Source organism: Coregonus lavaretus, assembly GCF_964263955.1.
Source record: "Coregonus lavaretus genome assembly, chromosome: 20".
NCBI lineage: Eukaryota > Metazoa > Chordata > Actinopteri > Salmoniformes > Salmonidae > Coregonus > Coregonus lavaretus.
In genome coordinates this window covers 36,864,319-36,891,094 of record NC_140007.1, presented here as the reverse complement: position 1 = coordinate 36,891,094, position 26,776 = coordinate 36,864,319, and the positions used below count along the sequence as shown (strand labels likewise).

The 26,776-nt window shown below is 42.8% G+C and overlaps 1 protein-coding gene across 1 annotated transcript; it reads right to left on the bottom strand.

The window, feature by feature from the left end:
- Positions 1-170: 170 nt before the first annotated feature.
- On the bottom strand, positions 171-25,348 carry LOC311147687 (junctophilin-2-like; the record flags this gene model as incomplete). Its single annotated transcript, XM_084184442.1, has 6 exons — positions 171-200; positions 447-543; positions 3,421-4,340; positions 6,519-6,637; positions 21,520-22,354; positions 24,970-25,348. 5 exons carry the CDS (start codon positions 25,346-25,348, stop codon positions 463-465), a joined length of 2,334 nt encoding a protein of 777 aa, XP_084040568.1. The 3' UTR covers positions 171-200; positions 447-462.
- Between the last annotated feature and the right edge of the window lie 1,428 nt (positions 25,349-26,776).

Genomic DNA, 26,776 nt, shown 5'->3' with positions numbered 1-26,776 from the left:
CTTCAATTCGGCTCCAGATATTCCAAGCATCTGAAAATCAGTTTAGCCACAAAGATCCTCAACACAGTCACAAGAGGCTGTGTGTGGAGAAGCTGTTGTCAGTTTCCTTCCATATAAGGCTTGAATTTTCTCTTTGTTCTGGATGATCCTTGCTTAAAAATGTGGGCAATCTTACCTCAACACTAATGCAAGCTGGTGACCTGTGGGAAAAAGTTCAAGCAGACAAAACAAATATGAAGACAAGTTAATATGTCTCATCAACATTATCACCTTGAAGTACCTCGGAGTCAAAACAGTAACTCTTGTTGTAATCAGACATTTCCTTACATGTTGCAAGGGTAAGAAGTTGAGAGCAATTGTGTTTTGACTGCTTGAAACGAAAGCAACAGGTACCTTTCAGTGTATATCTGTAATTGGCAGGACAGTCAGAGAGCTGTGGTAGTTACCTGGGTCAACAGAGTTTCATGACAAGATGTGTACGAAGAGAATGGCCAGGCCAATGTTGAGCAGAATCACCATGGTTATCATGATGGTGTTCGGACCCTGGAAAAGAGAGAGGTACAGTAGATACATTTAATGTTTTATTTAACCTTTATTTATACAGGTTTGTCATGTTGAGATAAATCTGTTCAAGATAGTAGCAGTCAAGATAGCAGCAGATGTTGTTAGAACAATTAATATACCAGTAAAGTACTTTTAAACTTCTATAGATCTATAAAACAACAGCAATATGAATGGGATGAATATAAAATCCCATTGAGCCTTATGGTAACATTTTACATTTAAGTTGCATCTATTCCTGTGTAGCAATTATGTAATGACTCTAGTAACAACCATTTTTAAATATGGTGACGGGGAGAGAAGCTGCTGCATTATAAGAAACACCATCTGTCTACATCAGCTGTGGCCGACTGGTAGGTTCTCATTTGCAGTATGCCTCTTTCAACACAGGGGGCCTGAGCTATGGAAAAACCTCCCCTAGAGTACATGCCTTATAGGGCAGACTACTTAGGGCTCACGTACCAGACAAACCCCTAGTCTGCACAGCATCTAAAACCTCCATAATAATTCAGAACAAACAACTGTTGCTATGTAACAGTCACCTACGTATATTTCCATATTTTCATATATCGGAATTGGTCATCTGGATGACAAAATATGAATTTTCTTAGCTATACTTAGAGCTACTGATGGTAGCTGTTGGTTGCTAGAGAAAAATGTACACTACCGGTCAAAAGTTTTAGAACACCTTCTCATTCAAGGGTTTTTCTTTATTTTCAATTTTTCTACATTGTAGAATAATAGTGAAGACATCAGAACTATGAAATAACACATATGGAATCATGTAGTAACCAAAAAAAGTGTTAAACAAATCAAAATATATTTTATATTTGAGATTCTTCAAATAGCCACCGTTTGCCTTGATGACAGCTTTGCACACTCTTGACATTCTCTCAACCAGCTTCACCTGGAATGCTTTTCCAACAGTCTTGAAGGAGTTCCCACATATGCTGAGCACTTGATGGCTGCTTTTCCTTCACTCTGCGGTCCGACTCATCCCAAACCATCTCAATTTGGTTGAGGTTGGGGGATTGTGGAGGCCAGGTCATCTGATGCAGCACTCCATCACTCTCCTTCTTGGTCAAATAGCCCTTACACAGCCTGGAGGTGTGTTGGGTCATTGTCCTGTTGAAAAACAAATGATAGTCCCACTAAGCCCAAACCAGATGGGATGGCGTATCGCTGCAGAATGCTGTGGTAGCCATGCTGGTTAAGTGTGCCTTGAATTCTAGGCCTCCCGAGTGGCGCAGTGGTCTAATGTACTGCATCACAGTGCTAGCTGTGCCACTAGAGATCCTGGTTAGAGTCCAGGCTATTTCACAGCCGGCCGCGACCGGGCGACCCATGGGGCGGCGCACAATTGGCCCAGCATTGTCCAGGGTAGGGGAGGGTTTGGCCGGCAGGGATGTTCTTGGCGCAGTGCACGCTGACTCGGTCGCCAGGTGTACGATGTTTCCTCCGACACATTGGTGCGGCTGGCTTCCGGGTTAAGCAGTGTGGCTCGGTTGTGTTGTGTTTCGGAGGACGCACGACTCTCGACCTTCGCCTCTCCCGTGTCCGTATGGGAGTTGCAGCGATGGGACAAGACTGTAACTACCAATTGGATACCATGGAATTGGGAGAAAAAAGGGGTAAAATACCAACAACAACAAAACAAAAAAGTGTGCCTTGAATTCTAAATAAATCACAGACAGTATCACCAGCAAGGCACCCCCACACCATACAACCTCCTCCTCCATGCTTTATGGTGGGAAATATACATGCGGAGATCATCCGTTCACTCACACTGCGTCTCACAAAGACACGGCGGATGGAATCAAAAATCTCATATTTGGAATTCCAGGACAAATTTCCACTGGTCTAATGTCCATTGCTTGTGTTTCTTGGCCCAAGCAAGTCTCTTCTTCTTATTGGTGTCCTTTAGTAGTGGTTTCTTTCCAGCAATTCGACCATGAAGGCCTGATTCACACAGTCTCCTCTGAACAGTTGATGTTGAGATGTGTCTTTTACTTGAACTCCGTGAAGCTTTTATTTAGGCTGCAATTTCTGAGGCAGGTAACTCTAATGAACTTATCCTCTGCAGCAGAGGTAACTCTGGGTCTTCCATTCCTGTGGCGGTCACAACACAACTGATTGGCTCAAACGCATTAAGAAGGAAATAAATTTCACATATTATCTTTTAAGAAGGCACACATGTTAATTGAAATGCATTCCAGGTGACTACCTCATGAAGCTGGTTGAGAGAATGCCAAGAGTGCGCAAAGCTGTCATCAAAGCAAAGGGTGGCTATTTGAAGAATCTCAAATATAAAATATTTTGATTTGTTTAACACTTTGTTGGTTACTACATGATTCCATATGTGTTATTTCATAGTTTCTACAATGTAGAAAATAGTAAAAATAAAGACAAACCCTTGAATTAGTGTTCTAAAACTTTTGACCGGTAGTGTATGTCATGTAATCTGTTCATAATTTCATTGTACGCTCCCAACCAGAAATGGGAGAATTGCCTTGAGTGTGGTCGTCAAAAAGGAAATGCTGTTGAGAATATGTACAAACATAACTAGAGGGGTAATTATTAACATAACGAAGGAAAGGAGGAGGGGATGTTACTGAGATAGGGAGTCTGGTTAGTGTGGTTAAAAGGACCAACACCAACGGCAGTAAACAGTCTCCAGAGTAACATCTTGTTACAAATTTGCACTTAAGAGGAGAGAGAGGACCTACTGTATGTTTTGAGTCTACTTTTAGAACTCAGGTCATGGGAGAATGTACTACAGAACATGTAAGAACAGTCTTCATTTGACTGAATCTTTTGTCAAAACATTACATACGATATTGAGTGTTTGAATTGCCTTACCTGCTCAAATTCATTTAGCGCTGTAACTTCACTTGTACATGGGCTCTTTACCATGTTCTTCATCAGCTTGGCCTCCGCTTTGGGTTCAACCTTAGGTGCTGGTTTGGGTGCAGGTGTGTCAGGTTTTGAAGCCGGACTGGCCTCTCGTTTTGGCGATGGCTTGGGTGACGGCGATGGCTTGGGTGACACTTTATTGACAGACTGAGCGCTGGACTCTGGTTTGCTCTCAGATACGGCGGACACTGGTCGTTCATTGACCGACTCTGTTCTTTGTTTGGGCTCTGCCGCATTAAGCTCGGGGGTGACGGCAGCTTTGGAAGACACTTTGGTGGCGGGATGAGGGGGTGGTTCTTCTTCTTCTGAGTAGGCGACACTGGTTCTTACCGAGGGAGCAGCGTCGGGCACTTTAGCCTCAGAGGCCGTCTTCTCCAGGGGCTTGATCTCCAGGTCGGAGCCCTGCTCTACCTTGTTGCTCAGGCGGCTGGAGGCACGGGAGTTCCCCCAGCTGCTAAGGATGGGGGCAGAAGTGGGGCACTCTTCAGGGGGAGCAGTGGGAGGGGCGGGAGTGGTGGTGGCCACATTGGACGAGGGGGTGGTGGGTCGGCTGTTGGTTCTGCTATTGGGACGGCTGCTCCCCCTACTTCCACCACCTTTGTCCCCGTTCCAGCCAGCAGGGCCGAGCAGATGGGGATCCTCTTTGCTGACGCTGCCCTGTTTGGAGTGCCTGGATGCTGGAGGGGTGACGGCTGGGCTGGGGGAGGGCGTGCGGGCTGGAGTGGAGCCAGGCCTGTCGTGCAGCATTGGGCTTTCAGCAGGTGTCAGTGGCTGCTCTGCTAACAGTGGCTCATGCATTATAGGGTCTGTGTGCTCATTGGCCTCTGAGATCTCCTGTAGTGCTCTCTTCTTCATGTACTCTGGGCCTGTGGAACAACATGAATAAATATTATGTTTGATGAGATTCTAATCTCAACAACAAGGTAACACCCTGACTAGACCGGACATTTTGCGTGCGTGAGCGTTGCAAAATAAATGTACACATACATGTTATTCAATCATATTATCAAAACTGCTCGCGGGCAATTGCGTATCCAGGAGCTAAAATAGAACTTGGTTCTATTTGAGACGCTTGACAAGCTGCAAGTCCCACCTCTTCCATCTACTCATTGGTTTTCAAGAGCATACTAACCCACGTGGGTGATTGAAAGATGAACAAGGAGAGATTAATTAAAGAAAAACTAACTACGTTTCCTCTTTTATCTGTGGATTAATTGTCGGAGTAGAAAACACAAGATTTTGTATGACTCAAAATGGGTCACAATTCTACAAAGATCCAGCAAAAAAAAAGGACTATATACATTTCAGGTAAAATAACAACCCAATAAATTAGTTAGCAATAGCAAGCTAGCTAAATATCCACAAATGTTTAATGTGTGTTTCGACCTGTCCCCAAATTAATATAGTTGGTTCACAGTTGTTTTTGGTATTTTAATCTTCTTGCCATGAACAAGTCTGGTAGGGACAGACAAAATCAACATGCGCACGATGGCGCACGCGCAGTGCTGGTTTGGCCAAGGTGTAAGACTAGATCAGACTAGATAAAGATCAGACTAATTTGTTTAGCTAATCAAAAATGTATTACTGTGAGATATTTTGGAGGTTATTAGCTAAGAAGTGCAGACAGTGAAGGATAGAGTTTCCGGGGTATCACCAAGGTCTCTATTTGAGGGGTACCACCAAGGTCTCTATTTGAGGGGTTTCACCAAGGTCTCTATTTGAGGGGTATCACCAAGGTCTCTATTTGAGGGGTATCACCAATGTCTCTATTTGAGGGGTATCACCAAGGTCTCTATTTGAGGGGTATCACTGAGGTCTATATTTGAGGGGTTTCACCAAGGTCTCTATTTGTATTTGGAGCCACTGTCTGCTTGTAACACAGTCCTGTTCCAGTCACCCCAGGAACGTCTTGCTAGAAAACCTAATGTGGGGTGATTACGGCTGAACTGAGAAAACAGACCAACTACTGATCCCATTAAAGATCCCATTAAGATTGATTATTCATAGTTCTCATTTTCACAGTCTGATTAAAAAACATGGTACTTTAGGCTGTAAATATCACAGAGTGGACTTTTAAACTTAACAGCTGAATTGCAATATGCCAAACCAAACAAGTTGAGTCTGTAATATAGGCCTAATGAAATATGAACTGCTAGCTGGTTCTTGATGTACAACCTATAACAATTCTGCATGGTAGGATTTGAAATACTGACTTGACCCAGAGCCTTCTATTTACAGGATCTGATGTAACCACTTGCTATCTGACCTAAAGTGCAGGCAAGCAAACATAGACACAGACAAAAATACTAATAGATGGAGTGAGAAAAGATCGATCACATACTGTTGTTTAGCCCCCAATTTTTCATTCAAGAAGATCCAGGAAGATTCTTGCAGGTAGAATCTGGGAAATATTATATCCTCAAGCACTGTTTCTCCCTGTCAGCTTTGTGTGAGTGATAGTTAATTGTGGAATGCACAGTGGGGTATGCCCATTTGTACCATAAGACAGACATTTCAGGCAGACACTCAACAGTCAGTGACAACTTGTTATCAGTGTCTTTTTAGATCTGCTAAGCACTCCACAGGGTCCTGGCTGGGTAGTGAGTGACTGAGAGGGGAAAGAAATGCAGGGGCACACTGAAGGAGGCTTTGGGGCCTGACTGCGTGGGCAAGGGCCCCTGACAGACCTGTAAGGAAACTGATATGATCTCTCTACCCAAGTAAGACGGTCCTTTTTTTAGACATTCAAAGGTGACTACCCTTGTGGAGAGCCTACTTCAGCCAAGCAAAGAGCAGTAGCAACAGCAGAAAGACAGATCTATCTATCGGTCTGTACAGCAAGACGCAAGATACCTTGTAATATCGTTCAATTCACTTTTCAATACTGTTCTTGAAAGTATTGCATTACTGTACTTCCAAGTCTTGTACAGCACGTGGCTATTGGAAGCTATGTGAAAAAGCCTGGACATCCAGGTTCTTGTGTACTGTATCTCTTGTCAGTATCATGCCCTGGGTCCTACAGTTGAGAAGTCCACTTCACATACCTGGCTGATAGAAGGAAGGGGACAGTTCCCTGGCCACCACCCTGGCGACGCTGGACTCCTGGTTGGAGGCCTGGGAAGCCTGATCAGCAGCATCTGACTTGGCCTTAGCATGGGTCGTCCTGCAGGGAAACAAACAAAGCCTAATTTACTCAATATCCACAAACCCAACCTTACAATGAGTTACTTGACTTATTCCTTCTCCTCCTGATATACTATATACAGTGCATTCGGAAAGTATTCAGACCCCTTGACTTTTTCCACATTTTGTTACGTTACAGACTTATTCTAAAATTGATTTAATAAAAATGTTTCCTCATCAATCTACACACACTACCCCATAATGACAAAGCGAAAACAGGTTTTAAAGAAATGTTTGCAAATGTATTACAAATAAAAAACAGAAATGCCTTATTTACATAAGTATTCAGACCCTTTGCTATGAGACTCGAAATTGAGCTCAGGTGTATCCTGTTTCCATTGATCATCCTTGAGATGTTTCTACAACTTGATTGGAGTCCACCTGTTGTAAATTCAATTGCTTGGACATTATTTGGAAAGGCACACACCTGTCTATATAAGGTCACACAGTTGACAGTGCATATCAGAGCAAAAACCAAGCCATGAGGTCGAAGGAATTGTCCGTAGTGCTCCGAGACAGGATTGTGTCGAGGCACAGATCTGGGGAAGGGTACCAAAAAATGTCTGCAGCATTGAAGGTCCCCGAGAACACAGTGGCCTCCATCATTCTTAAATGGAAGAAGTTTGGAACCAACAAGACTCTTCCTAGTGCTGGCCGCCCGGCCAAACTGAGCAATCGGGGGAGAAGGGCCTTGGTCAGGGCCTCTGACAGAGCTCCAGAGTTCCTCTGTGGAGATGGAATAACCTTCCAGAAGGACAACCATCTCTGTAGCACTCCACCAATCAGGCCTTTATGGTAGAGCGGCCAGATGGAAGCCACTCCTCAGCTTGGAGTTTGCCAAAAGGCACCTAAAGGACTCTAAGACCATGAGAAACAAGATTCTCTGGTCTGATGAAACCAAGGTTGAACTCTTTGACCTGAATGCCAAGCGTCACGTGTGGAGGAAACCTGTCACCATCCCTACGGTGAAGCATGGTGGTGGTGGCAGCATCATGCTGTGGGGATGTTTTTCAGCAGCAGGGACTGGGAGACTAGTCAGGATCGAGGTAAAGATGAATGGAGCAAAGTACAGAGAGATCCTTGATGAAAACCTGCTCCAAAGCACTCAGGACCTCAGACTGGAGCAAAGGTTCACCTTCCAACAGGACAACGACCCTAAGCACACAGCCAAGACAACGCAGGAGTGGCTTCGGGACAAGTCTCTGAATGTCCTTGAGTGGCCCAGCCAGAGCCCGGACTTGAACCCGATCAAACATCTCTGGGGAGACCTGAAAATACCTGTGCAGCGATGCTCTCCATCCAACCTGACAGAGCTTGAGAAGATCTGCAGAGATGAATGGGAGAAACTCCCCAAATACAGGTGTGCCAAGCTTGTAGCATCATACCCAAGAAGACTCTAGGCTGTAATTGCTGCCAAAGGTGCTTCAACAAAGTATTGAGTAAAGGGTCTGAATACTTACACTACCAGTCAATGTTTGGACACACCTACTCATTCAAGGGTTTTTCTTTATTTTTACATTGTAGAATAATAGTGAAGACATCAAAACTATGAAATAACACATTTGGAATCATGTAGTAACCAAAAAAGTGTTAAACACATCAAAATATATTTTATATTTGAGATTCTTAAAATATCCACCATTTGCCTTGATGATAGCTTTGCACACTCTTGGAATTCTCTCAACCAGCTTCATGAGATAGTCACCTGGAATGCATTTCAATTAAGAGGTGTGCCTTCTTAAAAGTTAATTTGTGGAATTTCTTTCCTTCTTAATGCGTTTGAGACAATCAGTTGTGTTGTGACAAGGTAGGGGGGTATACAGAAGATATTTGGTAAAAGACCAAGTCCATATTATGGCAAGAACTGCTCAAATAAGCAAAGAGAAACGACAGTCCATCATTACTTTAAGACATGAAGGTCAGTCAATATGGAACATTTCAAGAACCATCAAGCGCTATGATGAAACTGGCTCTCTTGAGGACCGCCACAGGATTGGAAGACCCAGAGTTACCTTTGCTGCAGAGGATAAGTTCATTAGAGTTACCAGCCCAAATAATTAAATTGCAGCCCAAATAAATGCTTCACAGAGTTCAAGTAACAGACACATCTCAACATCAACTGTTCAGAGGAGACTGTGTGAATCAGGCCTTCATGGTCGAATTGCTGGAAAGAAACCACTACTAAAGGACACCAATAAGAAGAAGAGACTTGCTTCGGCCAAGAAACACGAGCATTAGACCGGTGGAAATGTGTATTTTTGTCTGGAGTCCAAATTGGAGATTTTTGCTTCCAACCGCCGTGTCTTTGTGAGATGCGGTGTGGGTGAACGGATGATCTCCGCATGTTTATTTCCCACCGTAAAGCATGGAGGAGGAGGTGTTATGGTGTGGGGGTGCTTTTCTGGTGACACTGTCTGTGATTTATTTAGAATTCAAGGCACACTTAACCAGCATGGCTACCACAGCATTCTGCAGTGATACGCCATCCAATCTGGTTTGGGCTTAGTGGGACTATCATTTGTTTTTCAATAGGACAATGACCCAACACACCTCCAGGCTGTGTAAGGGCTATTTTACCAAGAAGGAGAGTGATGGAGTGCTGCATCAGATGACCTGGCTCCACAATCCCCCAACCTCAACCCAATTGAGATGGTTTGGTGTGAGTCGGACCACAGAGTGAAGGAAGAGCAGCCAACAAGTGCTCAGCATATGTAGGAACACCTTCAAGACTGTTGGAAAAGCATTCCAGGTGAAACTGGTTGAGAGAATGCCAAGAGTGTGCAAAGCTGTCATCAAGGCAAAGGGTGACTATTTGAAGAACCTCAAATACAAAATATATTTTGATTTGTTTAATACTTTGTTGGTTACTACATGATTCCATATGTGTTATTTCATAGTTTTGATGTCTTCACTATTATTCTACAATGTAGAAAATAGTAAAAATAAAGAAAAACCCTTGAATGAGTAGGTGTGTCCAAACTTTTGACTGGTACTGTATGTAAATTAGATATTTCAATTTTTTTATTTTTAATACATTTGCAACATTTCTAAAAACCTGTTTTTGCTTTGTAATTATGGGTTATTGTGTGTAGATTGATGAGGGAAAAAACTATTCAATCCATTTTAGAATAAGGCTGTAACGTAACAAAATGTGGAAAAAGTCAAGGGGTCTGAATACTTTCCGAATGAACTGTATATATATACCTTTTTTAAACTTCACATAAATGTTTGGGGTGAAAAAAACATATTACAAAGAAAAATAAATTGAAAAAATATTTGTATTAATTTTTTATTGTATGTGCACTGTATTGGCCATTAGGACTCAGTTGATGGTAATTATGAAACATTTAGCATTAAAGTAAATGGGGACAGTGAGTATAAAACAATAGTTAGCGCATCCTGATGTCCACTACAGAGGACATTTATTAACAAGCTCTTATTAAGCCCTTTTTAATGTGAAAAAAGTATTACACTGCTCTGAAAACTCACCAAACTATTGCTGAGATATTTACCTATTAGAAACAATTTGACTCACAAATTTTTTTTTACACAAGGTGCCACCCCCACACATGAGATATCAATGAAAAGCCCAGAATGTCCTCTCAAAAGGTACACAGTGGCACGTGTGGCTTTAGATATACGGACCAAAAACGAATGTCCACTAGAGAGGACAAAAATGTATTGCTGGGTCTCAGGAGGTTAAAGCTCCTAGCGGAGCAAAGGACCTCAACAGTGCATCTTCAGTGATCCCTGTCTGTTAAACTTTACAATGGCATGCTAAATCTGTAGCTACTTATGTCATCGTGATCAAATATTCAAATATTCAAATAAACAGATCTGACCTAAAAGTTGAAACATTGTTAATCAGATTCTGATCGTTGATCATGACAATATTTGTCTGTGAAAATGATTGGGAAATTCTGCTACACTTTCACTAGGTTTTAGGTGATCACTGTTGTCATTGCAAACCCAAGCACCCCATAGACCTCATTCCCCTCCTATTTATTTGGAAAGATACTTTGGCACTTTGTCTGGATTATATAAATCATAGAGAACATCCCCAACACTGTTCCTATGCCTTATAGCCAGCTAGCCCTCTAGTCCAAGAGATGAATACTGGTACGAACCAAAAGCACAAACCAACTCAGGGGTTGTGCTGTAAAAACCAACGTTACTGTAACAAGCCAAAACCAGACTCAGATGGACCAAAATACTACATAGATTATTGTTTACTAATCATTTAAAAGGCTATAGGGCTGTTGTGTGGAGTTGAGTTGGTTACATGGTTTATTATTAGTATTAGCTGGAGAGGGTGTCCTATTCTGCCGTTGGAGAGCTGGAACAGAAATAAATTACTCTTTTAACACGTCGACCCAGACAACGAGATACTGCCAGGGGGTTTGCAGGGGCCCTGTTATCCTGTACTGTATGTTATATTCACAGATTTATTATTATATTAATTTATGTTAATTAATTAAGTTATTTATTAATTAGAATACTGTATAAGAGGCAAATGTAATAAATTAGTATTCACAGTCTGCTGGTACTGCATTAAACAAGTTTACCTATTTGCTGTGTACTACTTTAAAAATAAATAAAATGCATGTACAGAGGTTTGTGAAACTTTTATAATATACAGTATATCGTGTCTGCACAATGTGTCTGTGTGGCATAATGGCTACATAATATTGCATTAAATAAATGTATATCAAATGTTGGACCTTGACAGCACTTCAAGATGTATACTGTATTTAAACATACTTTACAGAGACTCCTCCTCCTGCCCAACACTTTCTCTTCTATTCTTCTCTGGTTACCTCACAGGGTTATTATAAACCCTAGTGAAGGAGTGAGTGTGTTATTATAAACCCTAGTGAAGGAGTGAGTGTGTTATTATAAACCCCTTGTGAAGGAGTGAGTGTGTTATTATAAACCCTAGTGAAGGAGTGAGTGTGTTATTATAAACCCTAGTGAAGGAGTGAGTGTGTTATTATAAACCCTAGTGAAGGAGTGAGTGTGTTATTATAAACCCTAGTGAAGGAGTGAGTGTGTTATTATAAACCCCTTGTGAAGGAGTGAGTGTGTTATTATAAACCCTAGTGAAGGAGTGAGTGTGTTATTATAAACCCTAGTGAAGGAGTGAGTGTGTTATTATAAACCCTAGTAAAGGAGTGAGTGTGTTATTATAAACCCTAGTGAAGGAGTGAGTGTGTTATTATAAACCCTAGTGAAGGAGTGAGTGTGTTATTATAAACCCTAGTGAAGGAGTGAGTGTGTTATTATAAACCCTAGTGAAGGAGTGAGTGTGTTATTATAATCCCTCGTGAAGGAGTGAGTGTGTTATTATAAACCCCTCGTGAAGGAGTGAGTGTGTTATTATAAACCCCTAGTGAAGGAGTGAGTGTGTTATTATAAACCCTAGTGAAGGAGTGAGTGTGTTATTATAAACCCTAGTGAAGGAGTGAGTGTGTTATTATAAACCCTAGTGAAGGAGTGAGTGTGTTATTATAAACCCTAGTGAAGGAGTGAGTGTGTTATTATAAACCCTAGTGAAGGAGTGAGTGTGTTATTATAAACCCTCGTGAAGGAGTGAGTGTGTTATTATAAACCCCTCGTGAAGGATTGAGTGTGTTATTATAAATCCTAGTGAAGGAGTGAGTATGTTATTATAAATCCTAGTGAAGGAGTGAGTGTGTTATTATAAACCCCAGTGAAGGAGTGAGTGTGTTATTATAAACCCTAGTGAAGGAGTGAGTGTGTTATTATAAACCCCTAGTGAAGGAGTGAGTGTGTTATTATAAACCCTAGTGAAGGAGTGAGTGTGTTATTATAAACCCTAGTGAAGGAGTGAGTGTGTTATTATAAACCCTAGTGAAGGAGTGAGTGTGTTATTATAAACCCTAGTGAAGGAGTGAGTGTGTTATTATAAACCCTAGTGAAGGAGTGAGTGTGTTATTATAAACCCTCGTGAAGGAGTGAGTGTGTTATTATAAACCCCTCGTGAAGGAGTGTGTTATTATAAACCCTAGTGAAGGAGTGAGTGTGTTATTATAAACCCTAGTGAAGGAGTGAGTGTGTTATTATAAACCCTCGTGAAGGAGTGAGTGTGTTATTATAAATCCTAGTGAAGGAGTGAGTGTGTTATTATAAATCCTAGTGAAGGAGTGAGTGTGTTATTATAAACCCTCGTGAAGGAGTGAGTGTGTTATTATAAACCCTAGTGAAGGAGTGAGTGTGTTATTATAAACCCTAGTGAAGGAGTGAGTGTGTTATTATAAACCCCTCGTGAAGGAGTGAGTGTGTTATTATAAACCCCTCGTGAAGGAGTGAGTGAGTTATTATAAACCCCTCGTGAAGGAGTGAGTGTGTTATTATAAACCCTAGTGAAGGAGTGAGTGTGTTATTATAAACCCTAGTGAAGGAGTGAGTGTGTTATTATAAACCCTAGTGAAGAAGTGAGTGTGTAATTATAAACCCTAGTGAAGGAGTGAGTGTGTTATTATAAACCCTAGTGAAGGAGTGAGTGTGTTATTATAAACCCTAGTGAAGGAGTGAGTGTGTTATTATAAACCCTCGTGAAGGAGTGAGTGTGTTATTATAAACCCCTCGTGAAGGAGTGAGTGTGTTATTATAAACCCTAGTGAAGGAGTGAGTGTGTTATTATAAACCCTAGTGAAGGAGTGAGTGTGTTATTATAAATCCTAGTGAAGGAGTGAGTGTGTTATTATAAACCCTAGTGAAGGAGTGAGTGTGTTATTATAAACCCTAGTGAAGGAGTGAGTGTGTTATTATAAACCCTAGTGAAGAAGTGAGGGTGTTATTATAAACCCTAGTGAAGGACTGAGTGTGTTCAGGGTTCAATGCTACATATCTCTACCCCAGGCCCAGGCTCAGGCTGGGGCTGAGTCTTACTGATTGTGATTACTCTGTGAATACTTTACATATTGTAACGTTACACTGGGGCTTTAAATAGATCCATCCACTTGAAGACTTTGAGGGGAAGGCAGCACTGTAGAGATCCAACCTGGACTCAGGGGTAGATGTAACATAGTAAAAGTACATCCGGGACACTACAATTAGTGTGATATGTTACGTTTCATATGGTATGTGTTAATTTGTGGATGTCCATCATCCATTTCGTATGATATGTTTATTACGAATTACAATTCGTATGATACTTTATGTTACAAATTGCAATTTGTACAATGTGTTACGAATTTGCGAAACGTATGATATTTTACGAATTCCAATTTGTTGTGGCTGATGTTAGCTAGATGGCTAACATTAGCTAGGTGGCTAACATTAGCAAGGCTAGGGGTTAGGGGTTAAGGTTACAGTTATGATTAGGGTTAGGTTAACGGGTTAAGGTTAGGGGAAGGGTTAGCTAACATGGCAAGTAGTTGCAAAGTTGCTAAAATGCAAAAGTTGTCCTTGATGAGATTCGAACACGCAACCTTTGGGTTGCTAGACATTTGCGTTATACGCTCACCCATCCACCCCGACCAACCACCCTACTTTTGTTTTTGCCTTAAGTAACCATACCAAACGTAACATATCATACTAATTTGAGTGTCCTGGTTTTAGTTTACTATGTTACATCTAGTCTATGAGACCAGGTTGAGAGATCCTATTAAATCACTAGAGGGACTATGTCATAAACCCTCAAAGTTCCAGAATGGTCCGAAGATTCTAGTATTCTAATTCCTAATTCTATGGGAAGCACTTCCCCAACGGAACAATTAGGCTGAGGAGGCTGTCTGCTCTTAAGTCAACAATCCCACTTTTAAGGGCTTCTTCACTGCTTCTTATACAGTAGTCTCAGACAGGCTGAGATTTTGATAAAATGGCAAACAGAGAGGCAGGGAGTCTGCTCGATTGAACAGCTGACAAGCCCATCTGCCGTTTACAAGCTTAAGAACTAGGATATGACGTAGCTTAATATAAGACAAACTCTTGAACACTAAAACTCAAAATGAATACTCAAACAAATACAATTCTTCACACAAACCATTCTTTTTTTTTGTGTGGGTAGATCAGCTTTAATATTGCAGACAGATTGTAACTTCCATCAATGTAATTGTCTGCATCACTTCCAATCCCCCATATACACAATCTGTTAGCAGTGTTTAGAATGCAAGGCTTGGTCTCGAGACTCACTAGAATGGCAGAGACTAGAATGGCAGTTATAAAAGTATAGCAGTTATAACAGTATGGTGAGTGTAGTGGGACTTCAATGAACAAACAGTATGTGCCTAAAATGTCAACATTTCACAGATATGACGGGCTCCTTCAAGGAACACATAACAAACATGATCTGGTATGTAGTGTTTAGAGATTCCTAAAATGGCCGTTCTGTTGCGTTGCCAGGCAGTGCCGTGCCGTGCCGTGGGAGGAGTGTCACGACAGATGGTGCTTCTTGACTACCTGCAGTACTCCTCACAGTCCTCTTAGATTGCTTGTAAAGTAAACCATCAGTGTAGGCCCTGGTCCCAGATCTGTTTGTGTGAAGTGAACCGTCGAGGAGAGGGCCACCAATGCTAGTATATTGTTTCTGGAATACAGATGGTAGCCTGGTCCCAGATCGGTTGGTGCTGTATAGCCAACTCCTATGGTTCGGTAATAACCATAGGAGTTGGCAAGAAAGATAGCACAAACAGATCTGGGACCAGCCTACACTGATGGTTTTACGTAGCCTGGTCACAGATATTTTTGGGCTGTATAGCCAACTCCTATTGCACGACAATGACCATAGGAGTTGGTAAGACAGCGCAAACAGATCTGGGCCCAGGCTACAGAATCATCAGTTTTATCACACATAGTGATCCTCTACTCATTGGTTAACTTCAAAAGGTTTGTTGAACAAAGTCTGATATATGAAGCTGCGACCTAAATACCTATGCACTTTTAGACTCCCCCAAAGGATACCCCCCATATTCTGAGGGCAAGAAGCCAGCGAATGCAAGACACTCAGTCAGTTGTCACAAACTTGTCATAGACAGAAATATTCCTCAGCACCACCCCCCTCTCCTCAGACGATCCCGCAGGTGAAGAAGCCAGATGTGGAGGTCCTGGGCTGGCGTGGTTACACGTGGTCTGCGGTTGTGAGGCCTGTTGGACGTACTGCCAAATTCTCTGAAACGACGTTGGAGGCTGCTTATGGTAGAGAAATTAACATTCAATTCTCTGGCAAAAGCTCTGTTGGCCATTCCTGCAGTCAGCATGCCAATTGCACGCTCCCTCAAAACTTGAGACATCTGTAGCATTGTGTTGTGTGGCCTTTTATTGTCCCCAGCACAAGGTGCACCTGTGTAATGATCATGCTGTTTAATCAGCTTCTTGATATGCCACACCTGTCAGGTGGATTAATTATCTTGGGAAAGGAGATATGCTCACTAACAGGGATGTAAACACATTTGTGCACAACATTTGAGAGAAATAAGCTTTTTGTTCGTTTGGAAAATCTCTGGGATCAAAGGTTAGATTAGAAAGTGTTATCCCAAACACTCATATTTACGAATCTTATGATTGGCTGCATTGAGGCAAAACCCCTGGGCACAGGTGTCATTTCAATGTCCCGTTTTGATTTACATTTGGTTGAGTTGTCAACTAACGTGAGTTTAACGTGAAATCAACATTAAATGTCACCATGTCATTAGATTAAGGTTAAAAGACGAAATTCCCTTACATTGATGAGTTTTTACAAATCCAATCAGTTTTCCACTTTGATTCAACGTCATCACGCTGAATTATTTTTGATTAAATGACGTAGAAACAATGTTGATTCAACTGGTTTTTGACCAGTGGGAATGAACATATCAGCACTACCGTCTGTAAGTCTAGGAGTGGTAAATGTATACGCCAACATCTTACCTCCACATACTTATGAGCTTGGTCATATTTAGAACCAAGAAACCATTCGACACCCCTGCTGACGCAAGGAGGGCTGCTGTAGTATCCATGATGTGTTGCCTGTCCGCTAGGCTACTGACTGCTGTGGTGTCCATGATGTGTTGCCTGTCCGCTAGGCTACTGACTGCTGTGGTGTCCATGATGTGTTGCCTGTCCGCTAGGCTACTGACTGCTGTGGTGTCCATGATGTGTTGCCAGTCCGCTAGGCTACTGACTGCTGTGGTGTCCATGATGTGTTGCCTGTCCGCTAGGCTACTGACTGCTGTGGTGTCCATGAGGTGTTGCCTGTCCGCTAGGCTACTGACTGCTGTGGTGTCCATGATGTGTTGCCTGTCCGCTAGGCTACTGACTGCTGTGGTGTCCATGATGTGTTGCCTGTCCGCTAGGCTACTGACTGCTGTGGTGTCCATGATGTGTTGCCTGTCCGCTAGGCTACTGACTGCTGTGGTGTCCATGATGTGTTGCCTGTCCGCTAGGCTACTGACTGCTGTGGTATCCATGATGAGTTGCTAGGCTACTGACTGCCCTAGTATCCATGATGTGTTGCTAGGCTACTGACCGCCCTAGTATCCATGATGAGTTACTAGGTTACTGACTGCTCTGGTATCCATGATGTGTTGCTAGGCTACTGACTGCCCTAGTATCCATGATGTGTTGCTAGGCTACTGACTGCCCTAGTATCCATGATGTGTCGCCTGTACGCTAGGCTACTAACTGCCCTAGTATCCATGATGTGTTGCCTGTACGCTAGGCTACTAACTGCCCTAGTATCCATGATGTGTTGCTAGGCTACAGACTGCCCTTGTATCCATGATGTGTTGCCTGTACGCTAGGCTACTAACTGCCCTAGTATCCATGATGTGTTGCCTGTCCGCTAGGCTACTAACTGCTGTGGTGTCCATGATGTGTTGCTAGCAGACCTGGGTTTAAACACTATTTGAAATCGTTCAAATACTTTTATTGTTTGCTTTAGCCTGCCTTCAATGCCAGATAGGTGAGGTTTGTATTGTGCCAGGCAAGCTCATTTAAGCCCAGCTACAGTCCTTTAAATTATTTCAAATACTATTTAAACCCAGGTCTGGTTTCTTGTCCACTAGCTACCAGTCAGTAAGTGCTAAAACCTGTTTGAGAGCCTTGTCACTGCATGGGGATTGGTTAGCAAACTGTTTCAACAGGCAACAAAGTTGTCTTCAGGTTTAGTCAAGGTTTCTAACACAATAAACGTATTACATTTTTAGGTCTTAAGAAGCAAGCCTGTGGTCATTTAAGTAAGCAAGACTTGGTTGTTTTAGTTCATTGATGAGCTGTTTTACAGCAGTACTACTTCTACAGTAAACTATGGCGTGACGTTACTAGTCTACCGTGTCAGACAGAGTGTAGACTATTTAGCAGAGAAAATATCCTTTGGCTGTGGCTGACTGTGACTGGGCAGGAAAGTTGATGGAAGACGGGAGAGCAACAGCAATCAGCTGTTGCCTGCATTCCCTTGTGATTGTGATACAGCAACAGTATGTGCCTGCCCTTATTTAGTCAGCCAGTCAGGGCTCCGGTTCGTACTGAGTACTGACACTAGGCCTCTCTCTCTCTCTGTGCGTCATTTACACCCAGACAGTCCCAGACAGCCGTGGCCTCTTCTGCCTTCAGATACTCTGAAGAGACTCAGCCCACATCAGACACACACACACACACACACACACACGCACACACACACACACAAGACCAGGGATAACTCAAAATATTAACTGAAAGTCAGGGCAGGGAGGCATTGGGGGCAGAGAGGGAGCATTAGCTAACCTAACCTGAGGGCAGCTGGGTGTCTCAATAAACCAACCTCGTCTCAGAGCATTTCATATTATTCTGTGCGTAAATCCCAGACACCCATTTAGTATATGTTACATTTCGTATGGTACGTATTAATTTGTGGATGTCCATCATCCATTTCGTATGATATGTTACGGATTGAAATTTGTACAATATGTTATGAATTGCAATTTGTTCTATATGTTATGAATTGCAATTCGTACAATATGTTACGAATTTGAAAAACGTACAATATGTTACAAATTTGCACAACATATGTATGATATGTTACGAATTCCAATTTGTTTTGGCTAATGTTAGCTAGGTGGCTAATGCTAACATTAGCTTGCTGGCTAACATTAGCAAGGTTAGGGTTAAGGTTAGGGTTAATGTTAGGAGTTAGGTTAAAGGGTTACAGTTAGGGTTAGGGGAAGGGTTAGCTAAAAGGGTTAAGGTTAGGATTAGGGTTAGCTAACATGGTAAGTAGTTGCAACATAGCTAAAAAGTAGTAAGTAGTTGAAAAGTTGCTAATAAGCTAAAATACTAAAGTTGTCCGTTTTTGCCTTAAGTAACCTTCTGTCTTATGTAACCATACCAAACGTAACATATCTTACTAATTTGAGTGTCCGGATTTACATTTACTATGTTACGTCTACTCTATGAGACCAGGTTTAATAAACAGGTTGTATTTATAAACCCCTGACTTAATCACAATGTCTGCTGGTTGTTTGGCCCTGGCACCTTGGCTGTTGCCTGAGCAGTGGACAGGGAGCACTGCTGCTCTGCTGTCAGGGACATGGTTCACATCATGCAAAAGGATACCATCCTGGCTAGCTGCCCTGCCCTGTCCTCCACCCCACAACAACAGAGCAGAGGGCTTCAATGGAAAACTCCTCTGGATATACGGGTGATTCAATCACTTCCCGGTTGTGTGTACTTTTCTATTTCTCTAATAAAAGTGACAATCTTCTCATGACTGTTTACAGAGTAGCAATATGATTAACTAGCTAAAAATATTTTGCATCAATATTGCATTACTGGCTGTTGGAGGTTCCAGATACCACTAAAATGAGCTGGATGTATGGGACAATCAGATTTGACCTCATCCATTGATGAAAAAGTCAAGAGACCAGACAGGTTATAACCACTGTGGTGTCCTTAATCCACTAAGTGTCGGTTTTCACAGTATGTCCTCAAAAGGCTTCTGGTTGTTTCAGATGTCTATTCATGGAGTCTTCGGGACTAGGCCTGTCTGTAGAAGATGTATCTGAACCTTAAAACAATACAAAACACGTTTGTCCCATAATTCTTGTAATACGGCTTGTCTCTATGGTAAAATATTTAGATTTCCATCTGCCTAGGAGTCAGCACAGGATCTGCAGTTCATCAGCCAGAGCCTAAGTATGTGTCTCAAATGGCAACCTATTCCCGATATAGTGCACTACTTTTGACCAGAGCCCTATGGGCCCTGGTCAAAAGTAGTGCACTATAAAGGCAATAGGGTGCCATTTGGGATGTAGACCTACTGTTGTAAACACAGGGCTTATTTCAGGTGCTGCTGTGGCTTACAGTAGATCTAAAAGCTGCTGCCTTCTATGGTGAGGCACGAAAGAAACCTCTGTCATCTTGAAAGTCAGTGACTGGGTTTCTCTGTGTCGGTAGCCTAAGCATGTAAGGACAAATTAGGTCTAGGCGGCCTACAGTAAACAAAGAACAAAATCATATTCTGATATGCTTGGTCAGATATCAAAACTTAATTGTAAAGAGATGCCTCAGAGATTTCCTTCCCTATCAGCTTAAACAAATAGGGGAGTCTCAACCAACACCCTCTCTCAAAAGTGTACTGTATCGATCTAAATTGAAGTGCACTGCAGATAAGTTCCCTTACTGCCAAGTAGTGGTGGCTCATAGTGGAAGGCAATAGAATATAAAATATATACTTTTATTGTCAATTTTATGACGGAAAACGATTGATTTCCTGTCACAATACCTAACGTCACACACGATGCAAACGACAGAGGTAAGAGGGATGTCAGGGAATTAAACATACTTTTTAGAGAAAGGCCCACGTCACCATTACACCAAGGTCCTTGATATTCGGGATCCTTGGTACATCCCCACCCTAAACCCTAACCTTAACCCTTACCCTAACCATAACCCTTACCTAACCATTTTAAATGTCAACTTCAATGGGGTAGGGACGTCCCAAAGATCCCAAATAGCAGGGACATTGGTGTAATGGTGACGTGGGCCTTTCTCTAAAAAGTCTGTTTGATTCCCTGACATTCCCCTTACCTTGCCAAGGGGGCTGCACAATAAACTGAAACCATTTCATTGCTTCCCCTGTGGAATTTGACAGTCATTTCTGTGTGACATGGCTGACTTTGACCCATACACTGCAGGAAGAGAATGGCCTTCATGGTCATTGTTTGAGGCACCGTGCTGTCAACAAACAGTGGTGCCAATGTATCAATGAACAGCCTTCTACTACAACTGTTGCCCACTGTATAGCACACAAGAAAAGCAGGAAAAATAGCTGCAGAAGAATTTCAAACAAGACTAGATCAGACAGGGTGGCACGCAGACATTGTCCTTTTCTCTCCAGTCTGTTACAAGCTGTATATAATGACTCCACACAGAAGAAGGAACCTTTTCCTCTCTGTCCTCTTTGGCTCCTATTGTGACCGCAGCCAGAGAAGTCACGGGAGCAACACCTGCAACTGCTGATTCTGATCTAACTCAATGGCGTCTTTATTTTCCATCATCAACCTCTTTTTACCATTCAGTGCCATACAGTAGCCCTCTTGTCCATGTACTGCTATGCAGAGGTAGGCATCCGTGTCTAAAACATTAAACATTGACATTGAAGCAGACCCTTGCTCTTGTGGGTGCATTTATTGGTGAATTGTTAAAGAGAATAGTGGAAGGAGAGGCACAGGGGAAGTTGTTATAGAGAACAAATGTGGTGTACTTGAAGGATTTAAAAATGTTTTTTGAAAGTAGGTAAGTGATAGTTTATACATAGACAGTAAATAGGTTGAAATAGTGTGATTGTTATTTTGGTGCTACTAAAGTGTTACTGAAAATGTGTCTGATCATGATCACCTAGTCTATCCCAGTGATGAATATGTATGTGTATGGTCTATTCCATACCTGGAGGCAGCGATCTCTGCTTTCTGTTTGGCGATGGCCGCCGCCCGCTGAGCTCCCTCCACACTGCGCTCCACCTTCTGCCTGATCTTGGTGCCCTTCAGTTGGATAACCCTCTTCTTCATGGCCTTCACCAGCATGTTGTTCATATACTTTCCTTCCTCCTTCCCTCCTTCCGCAAAGGTGGTGCATCCATAGCCGTGTCGCTGGTTGTCTAGCCATTCACCTTCATACTTTAGCCCACTGGAACGTTCGCTTATTCCATAGCCTGAACGCTTGTCGTTCTTCCACTCCCCCATGTAAACCTCTGTGGTGGTGGCGTCGATGTCGGCCTCCACAGGGGGGAAATCCTCTGCCCCGGCCAGGCTCTCGTCTCCCAGACTGATGGTGGAGTTGGCATCGCTGGCCACATCGCTGGCCGCCGAACTCAACGCTGACTCGCTCCTCGCTCCCAGGAAGCTTAGCTTGCTCCTCACACTGGATAAGGAAGTACGGGAGTCAGACTTCTTCAGTTTCCCCAGGAGAGACCCCCTTCGGAACAGGCCCTTCTTCTTGGGCTTGACAGCGTCTGGGTCCACCTGGAGCGTGAGGGCGAAGCCGCCCCGGGAGGGTCCCAGCTGGGTGGGTGTGGAGACTCGGGCCTCCTGGCCGGCGGCGTTGGTGGCGATGATGACGGGGACGTCCTGCTGAAGCAGGGTGCCATTACTTTGCTCGCTGCGGAGGGAGGTGAGGGAGGTGCGGAGAGGGGAGCGAACGACCGCCGCCATGCCGTAAGGCACGCTCTGACGTACTCCGTACCCGTGTCGCATGCCGCCAGTAAACTGGCCCTGAAATGTGCCTGGAAAGACAAGAGAGGGAATTGATAGATATGTTAGCATCTGGAGAAATAGGCAATAAGCTTCACCGGCCTCTGATTTGATTGAAAATGTTTGGGCTGGCTCTTTAACTCACACCAAATGATCACTCTTATATAATTGCAAGCACTTCAACAGTGAGACAAGATGAGTGGTTTTGTTTTGAAAGTAGAATAAAGTAACCAGAACTTGGCACAGTCAGCCTATATGGTTTGATACAGTAGGTATCATACACTGAACTAAAATATAAACACAACATGTAAAGTGTTGGTCCCATGTTTCATGAGCTGAAATAAAAAATCCCAGAAATGTTCCATATGCACAAAAAGCTTATTTCTCTCAAATTTTGTGCACACATTTGTTTCCATCCCTGTCAGTGAGCATTTCTCCTTTGCCAAGATAATCCACCCACCTGACAGGTGTGGCATATCAAGAAGCTGAATAAACAGAATGATCATTACACAGGTGCACATTGTGCTGGGGACAATAAAAGGCCACTCTAAAATGTGCAGTTTTGTCACACAACACAATGCCACAGATGTCTCAAGTTTTGAGGGAGCGTGCAATTGGCATGCTGACTGCAGGAATGTCCACCAGAGCTGTTGCCAGACAATTGAATGTTCATTTCTACCAAAAGCCGCCTCCAACATTGTTTTAGAGAATTTGGCAGTACCTCCAAGTGGCCTCACAACCGCAGACCACGTGTGGGCGAGCGGCTTGCTGATGTCAACGTTGTGAACAAAGTGCCCCATGGTGTCGGTGGGGTTATGGTATGGGCAGGCATTAGCTACAGACAATGAACACAACTGCATTTTATCTATGGCAATTTGAATGCACAGAGATACCGTGATGAGATCCTGAGGCCCATTGTCGTGCCATTCATCTGCCGCCATCACCTCATGTTTTATCAAGATAATGCACGGCCCCATGTCACAAGGATCTGTACACAATTCCTGGAAGCTGAAAATGTCCCAGTTCTTCTATGGACTGCATACTCACCAGACATAACACACATTGAGCTTGTTTGGAATGCTCTGGATCAACATGTATGACAGCCTGTTCCAGTTCCCGCCAATATCCAGCAACTTCGCACAGCCATTGAAGAGGAGTGGGACACAGGCCACAGGCCACAGACCACAAGCAACAGACTGATGAACTCTATGCGAAGGAGATGTGTCGCGCTGCATGAGGCAAATGGTGGTCACACTGGATACTGACTGGTTTTCTGATCCACGCCCTTACCTTTTTTTAAAGGTATCTGTGACCAACAAATCCATAGATTAGGGCCTAATGAATTTATTTCAATTGACTGATTTCCTTTTATGAACTGTAACTCAGCAAAATCTTTGAAATTGTTGCATGTTGCGTTTATATTTTTGTTCAGTATAGTTGGAAAGACTGTAGTTCAACTAAAGTTATTAATGTGACCCAAACTAATCATGGGTCTCTCATGCAAAATCAGACACTTGTCTGGATGCCATTGGCTGTAGCTGGACCGTCAGGCCAAGAGGACACAGCAGTCTGCTGGGCTATTATTACTTCCTGACACATGGTGTCAGAACCTCCCTATCAACCACTCAAAAGGGCCCAAATCTGATGAGTCAGCTACTGAGGGCACCAGGGTCTTTAAACAGACAGCACTGCCACCGATATTATTGGTGTGATCTCTCAGCAGGTTCAAGTGTACAGTGACAGTATGAGAAAATATAGCTTGGTCCTAGATCTCTACTGTATGTATGTTTGCCAACTCCTCTGACTATTCATTCATTCAACAGTAGAGCAATCAGTGTTTCTCCTCCTGTTCCTTTCATTTCTCTCACCGGTTCTTTGGGGCCCCATAAAATGTCTCAGAGTAGGAGTGCTGATCCAGGATCAGTTTTTCCTTTTAGATCATTACATGGACAGCGGGGGACCTGATCCTAGATCAGCACTTTTACTCTAGGCCCATGACATCTTGTGTGTGTGCGTGTGAGTGTGTGTTTGCGCGCGCGTTCATTCGTTCGTGTGACAGCAATTAAAACAATATCTTCCACGTAAAAACACAGCTTAACATTCCACATCATAGCACACACTTTCGTATTGACACACACCGCTAATGTGCCATCCACTGCCACTATCGTTTGGCAAGAGGTCCTTAGGAATGGGCAAGATCCTAATGGACCATCTGCAGCAACACTTGGGTTCCTCTCCTTGTTTCACTGCTGCAAGCTTGAGTCACTCATTCGCTCATAAAACACCCAAATGGAACATTAGTATTGTACTGTAGTGTATAGCCCATTGTGCTTTGTAGATAATCCTCTCATATCCCTGCTCTTATATTCTCAGATGCATCTGGATATATCAGCATAAACCAAAAATGCATACCTGTCCTATGTAATTAATTACCTCTACCCTTTACCTTCTTCAAATGTTAAATGTCAGGTAAGACAGATGTCAATGATGCTAATGGATGTGCAAAGATGTCATAACAGTGTTATTACATATTACAAATGCAAGATTCCCATGATGTGTATAGGAAGTACATGATTAAGTGAGGCTGAACAAGCCCTGGCTCCACCAGATTCAGGACAACATATACATAAAGGAATAAAAAACATACCACCATCAGCATAGGTCTCTGTGCCATATCCATCTTGCAATCCATTATTCCACGTTCCTTCATACTTTGCCCCACTACCAACACTCAGCCTCAAGCCATATCTCCCCTTGAAGCCATGAGTCCATTCTCCCTTGTAAACCCAATGTCCTTTAGTCTCAACTCCTAGACCATGGCGCTTCCCTTGCGACCAGAAGCCTTCATAGGCGTTTCCGCTGGGCCAGGTGTAGACTCCAACCACCTCAAACCCGTAATTCCAGGACCCGGAGAACTCGCCCTGTCCTTTAGGTCCGGTGCAGATCCCATGCCCATGGGCTTTGCCACCTTCCCAGCCACCACAATAAGCTCCACCATCATCAAATTCAAAACGACCTCCACTCATACCTTCCCTTCTGTGACTGCAGACAAAAAATATAGTTTTAAAGGCAGAGTCAAATCAATGACTTAAAAAAAATCTTGGTCAAGATAAAATATCAGAATGGATCCGCCTTCACCTGTCATCAAAAACGATTTAGGAGATCCTTGGCACTGTGCTTAGAATCTGTTCTTTGTATTTTTCTTGAATATTTTTGGGGTCTTTTCCATGTAGCCTTGCACTCTATAGACACGTCAAAGCAATTTGTTTCAGGCGCGCATTTTAGCCTACTTTATGATCTCTCATTCCCTTGGATTACTTCAGTACTCTTCTTCTGTTGATCGGTGTTCGATTTCAGAGTCATGAACTTCAGTCTGTGCTGACTTAGTAAGATTTGTTACGGTTGTTTTTCCCCCAGAGGTAAAACTAATATGCGATTATTTAGTTGAACTGTTTTTTGGATGTCTTCTTTTTTTCTGGTTGAGCCAGGGATCTTTCCAAGGTGGCCATAGAAAAGCCCCTTTCCCCTGTCCATGCCTCCCGTCACTGGCGCTGCTATCACCAAACAGTTGGTGCTGTCGGAAATGTTTTAGCAGACCTAACAAGGCGACCAGATCCACACACACACTGTTCCAAAAATACAACCCAATCCTTACTCTGCTGCGAGGAGTCATGCCAGATCACTTGCCACTTCGGGGTTGGTCGTGCATATGGTCTATCTACAGTCACAGACTCTAGTCTAGTGCATTTAAAATAGGCCCCAATCTTCTACTTAACGCGTCAACCAATTGTGCACCATCAACAACGTGTGGTGAAAGTAAAATGTCAAAATATTTAAAATTTGGCTATATAGCTTAGTAATTGCTAAATAGTAGGTAGCACTGCTAGAATACGCTAAGTATTTCCTTTACTGGGACCAATAGACAACGAATTGGATGGGAAATAAGTAAGCTATAAATAATCAACCAAATTGCACTAAAACTAAGCTGCAACCACACTCGTATTCCTTATTCATTTGACCCATCTTAAAACTTGAATTTCTGCCATTTACAGTAGCCGAATTTCTCTTGAAACATTTCATATTCTGCACACCCCTTCGTTCATTATGCACTTGATTTGCGCACTTAGCTTTACGCCGCCTTGCGGCTTGCTTGGGATATCTTTTGGCACTATGGTACAGCGACTCGGATCCTGATTGCTCAGCCCAAACATGTTATGTCGCCCCCTCTACTGTCACGGATCAATCATTGCAATATTTGCTGTTCAAAAACACACACAGAAAACATAACAATTGATTTATACATGCGCATTCATTCTGGGGTTTTGTGTATGTGGAATTAACACATGAATTGCAAGAAATTCAATGGAGCTATATGGGCTATCATCTGTGCGACTGGGATGTATCGTATTTTCACATAAACACATTTTCCTTTGGGTGCGTTTTAATACAACTAT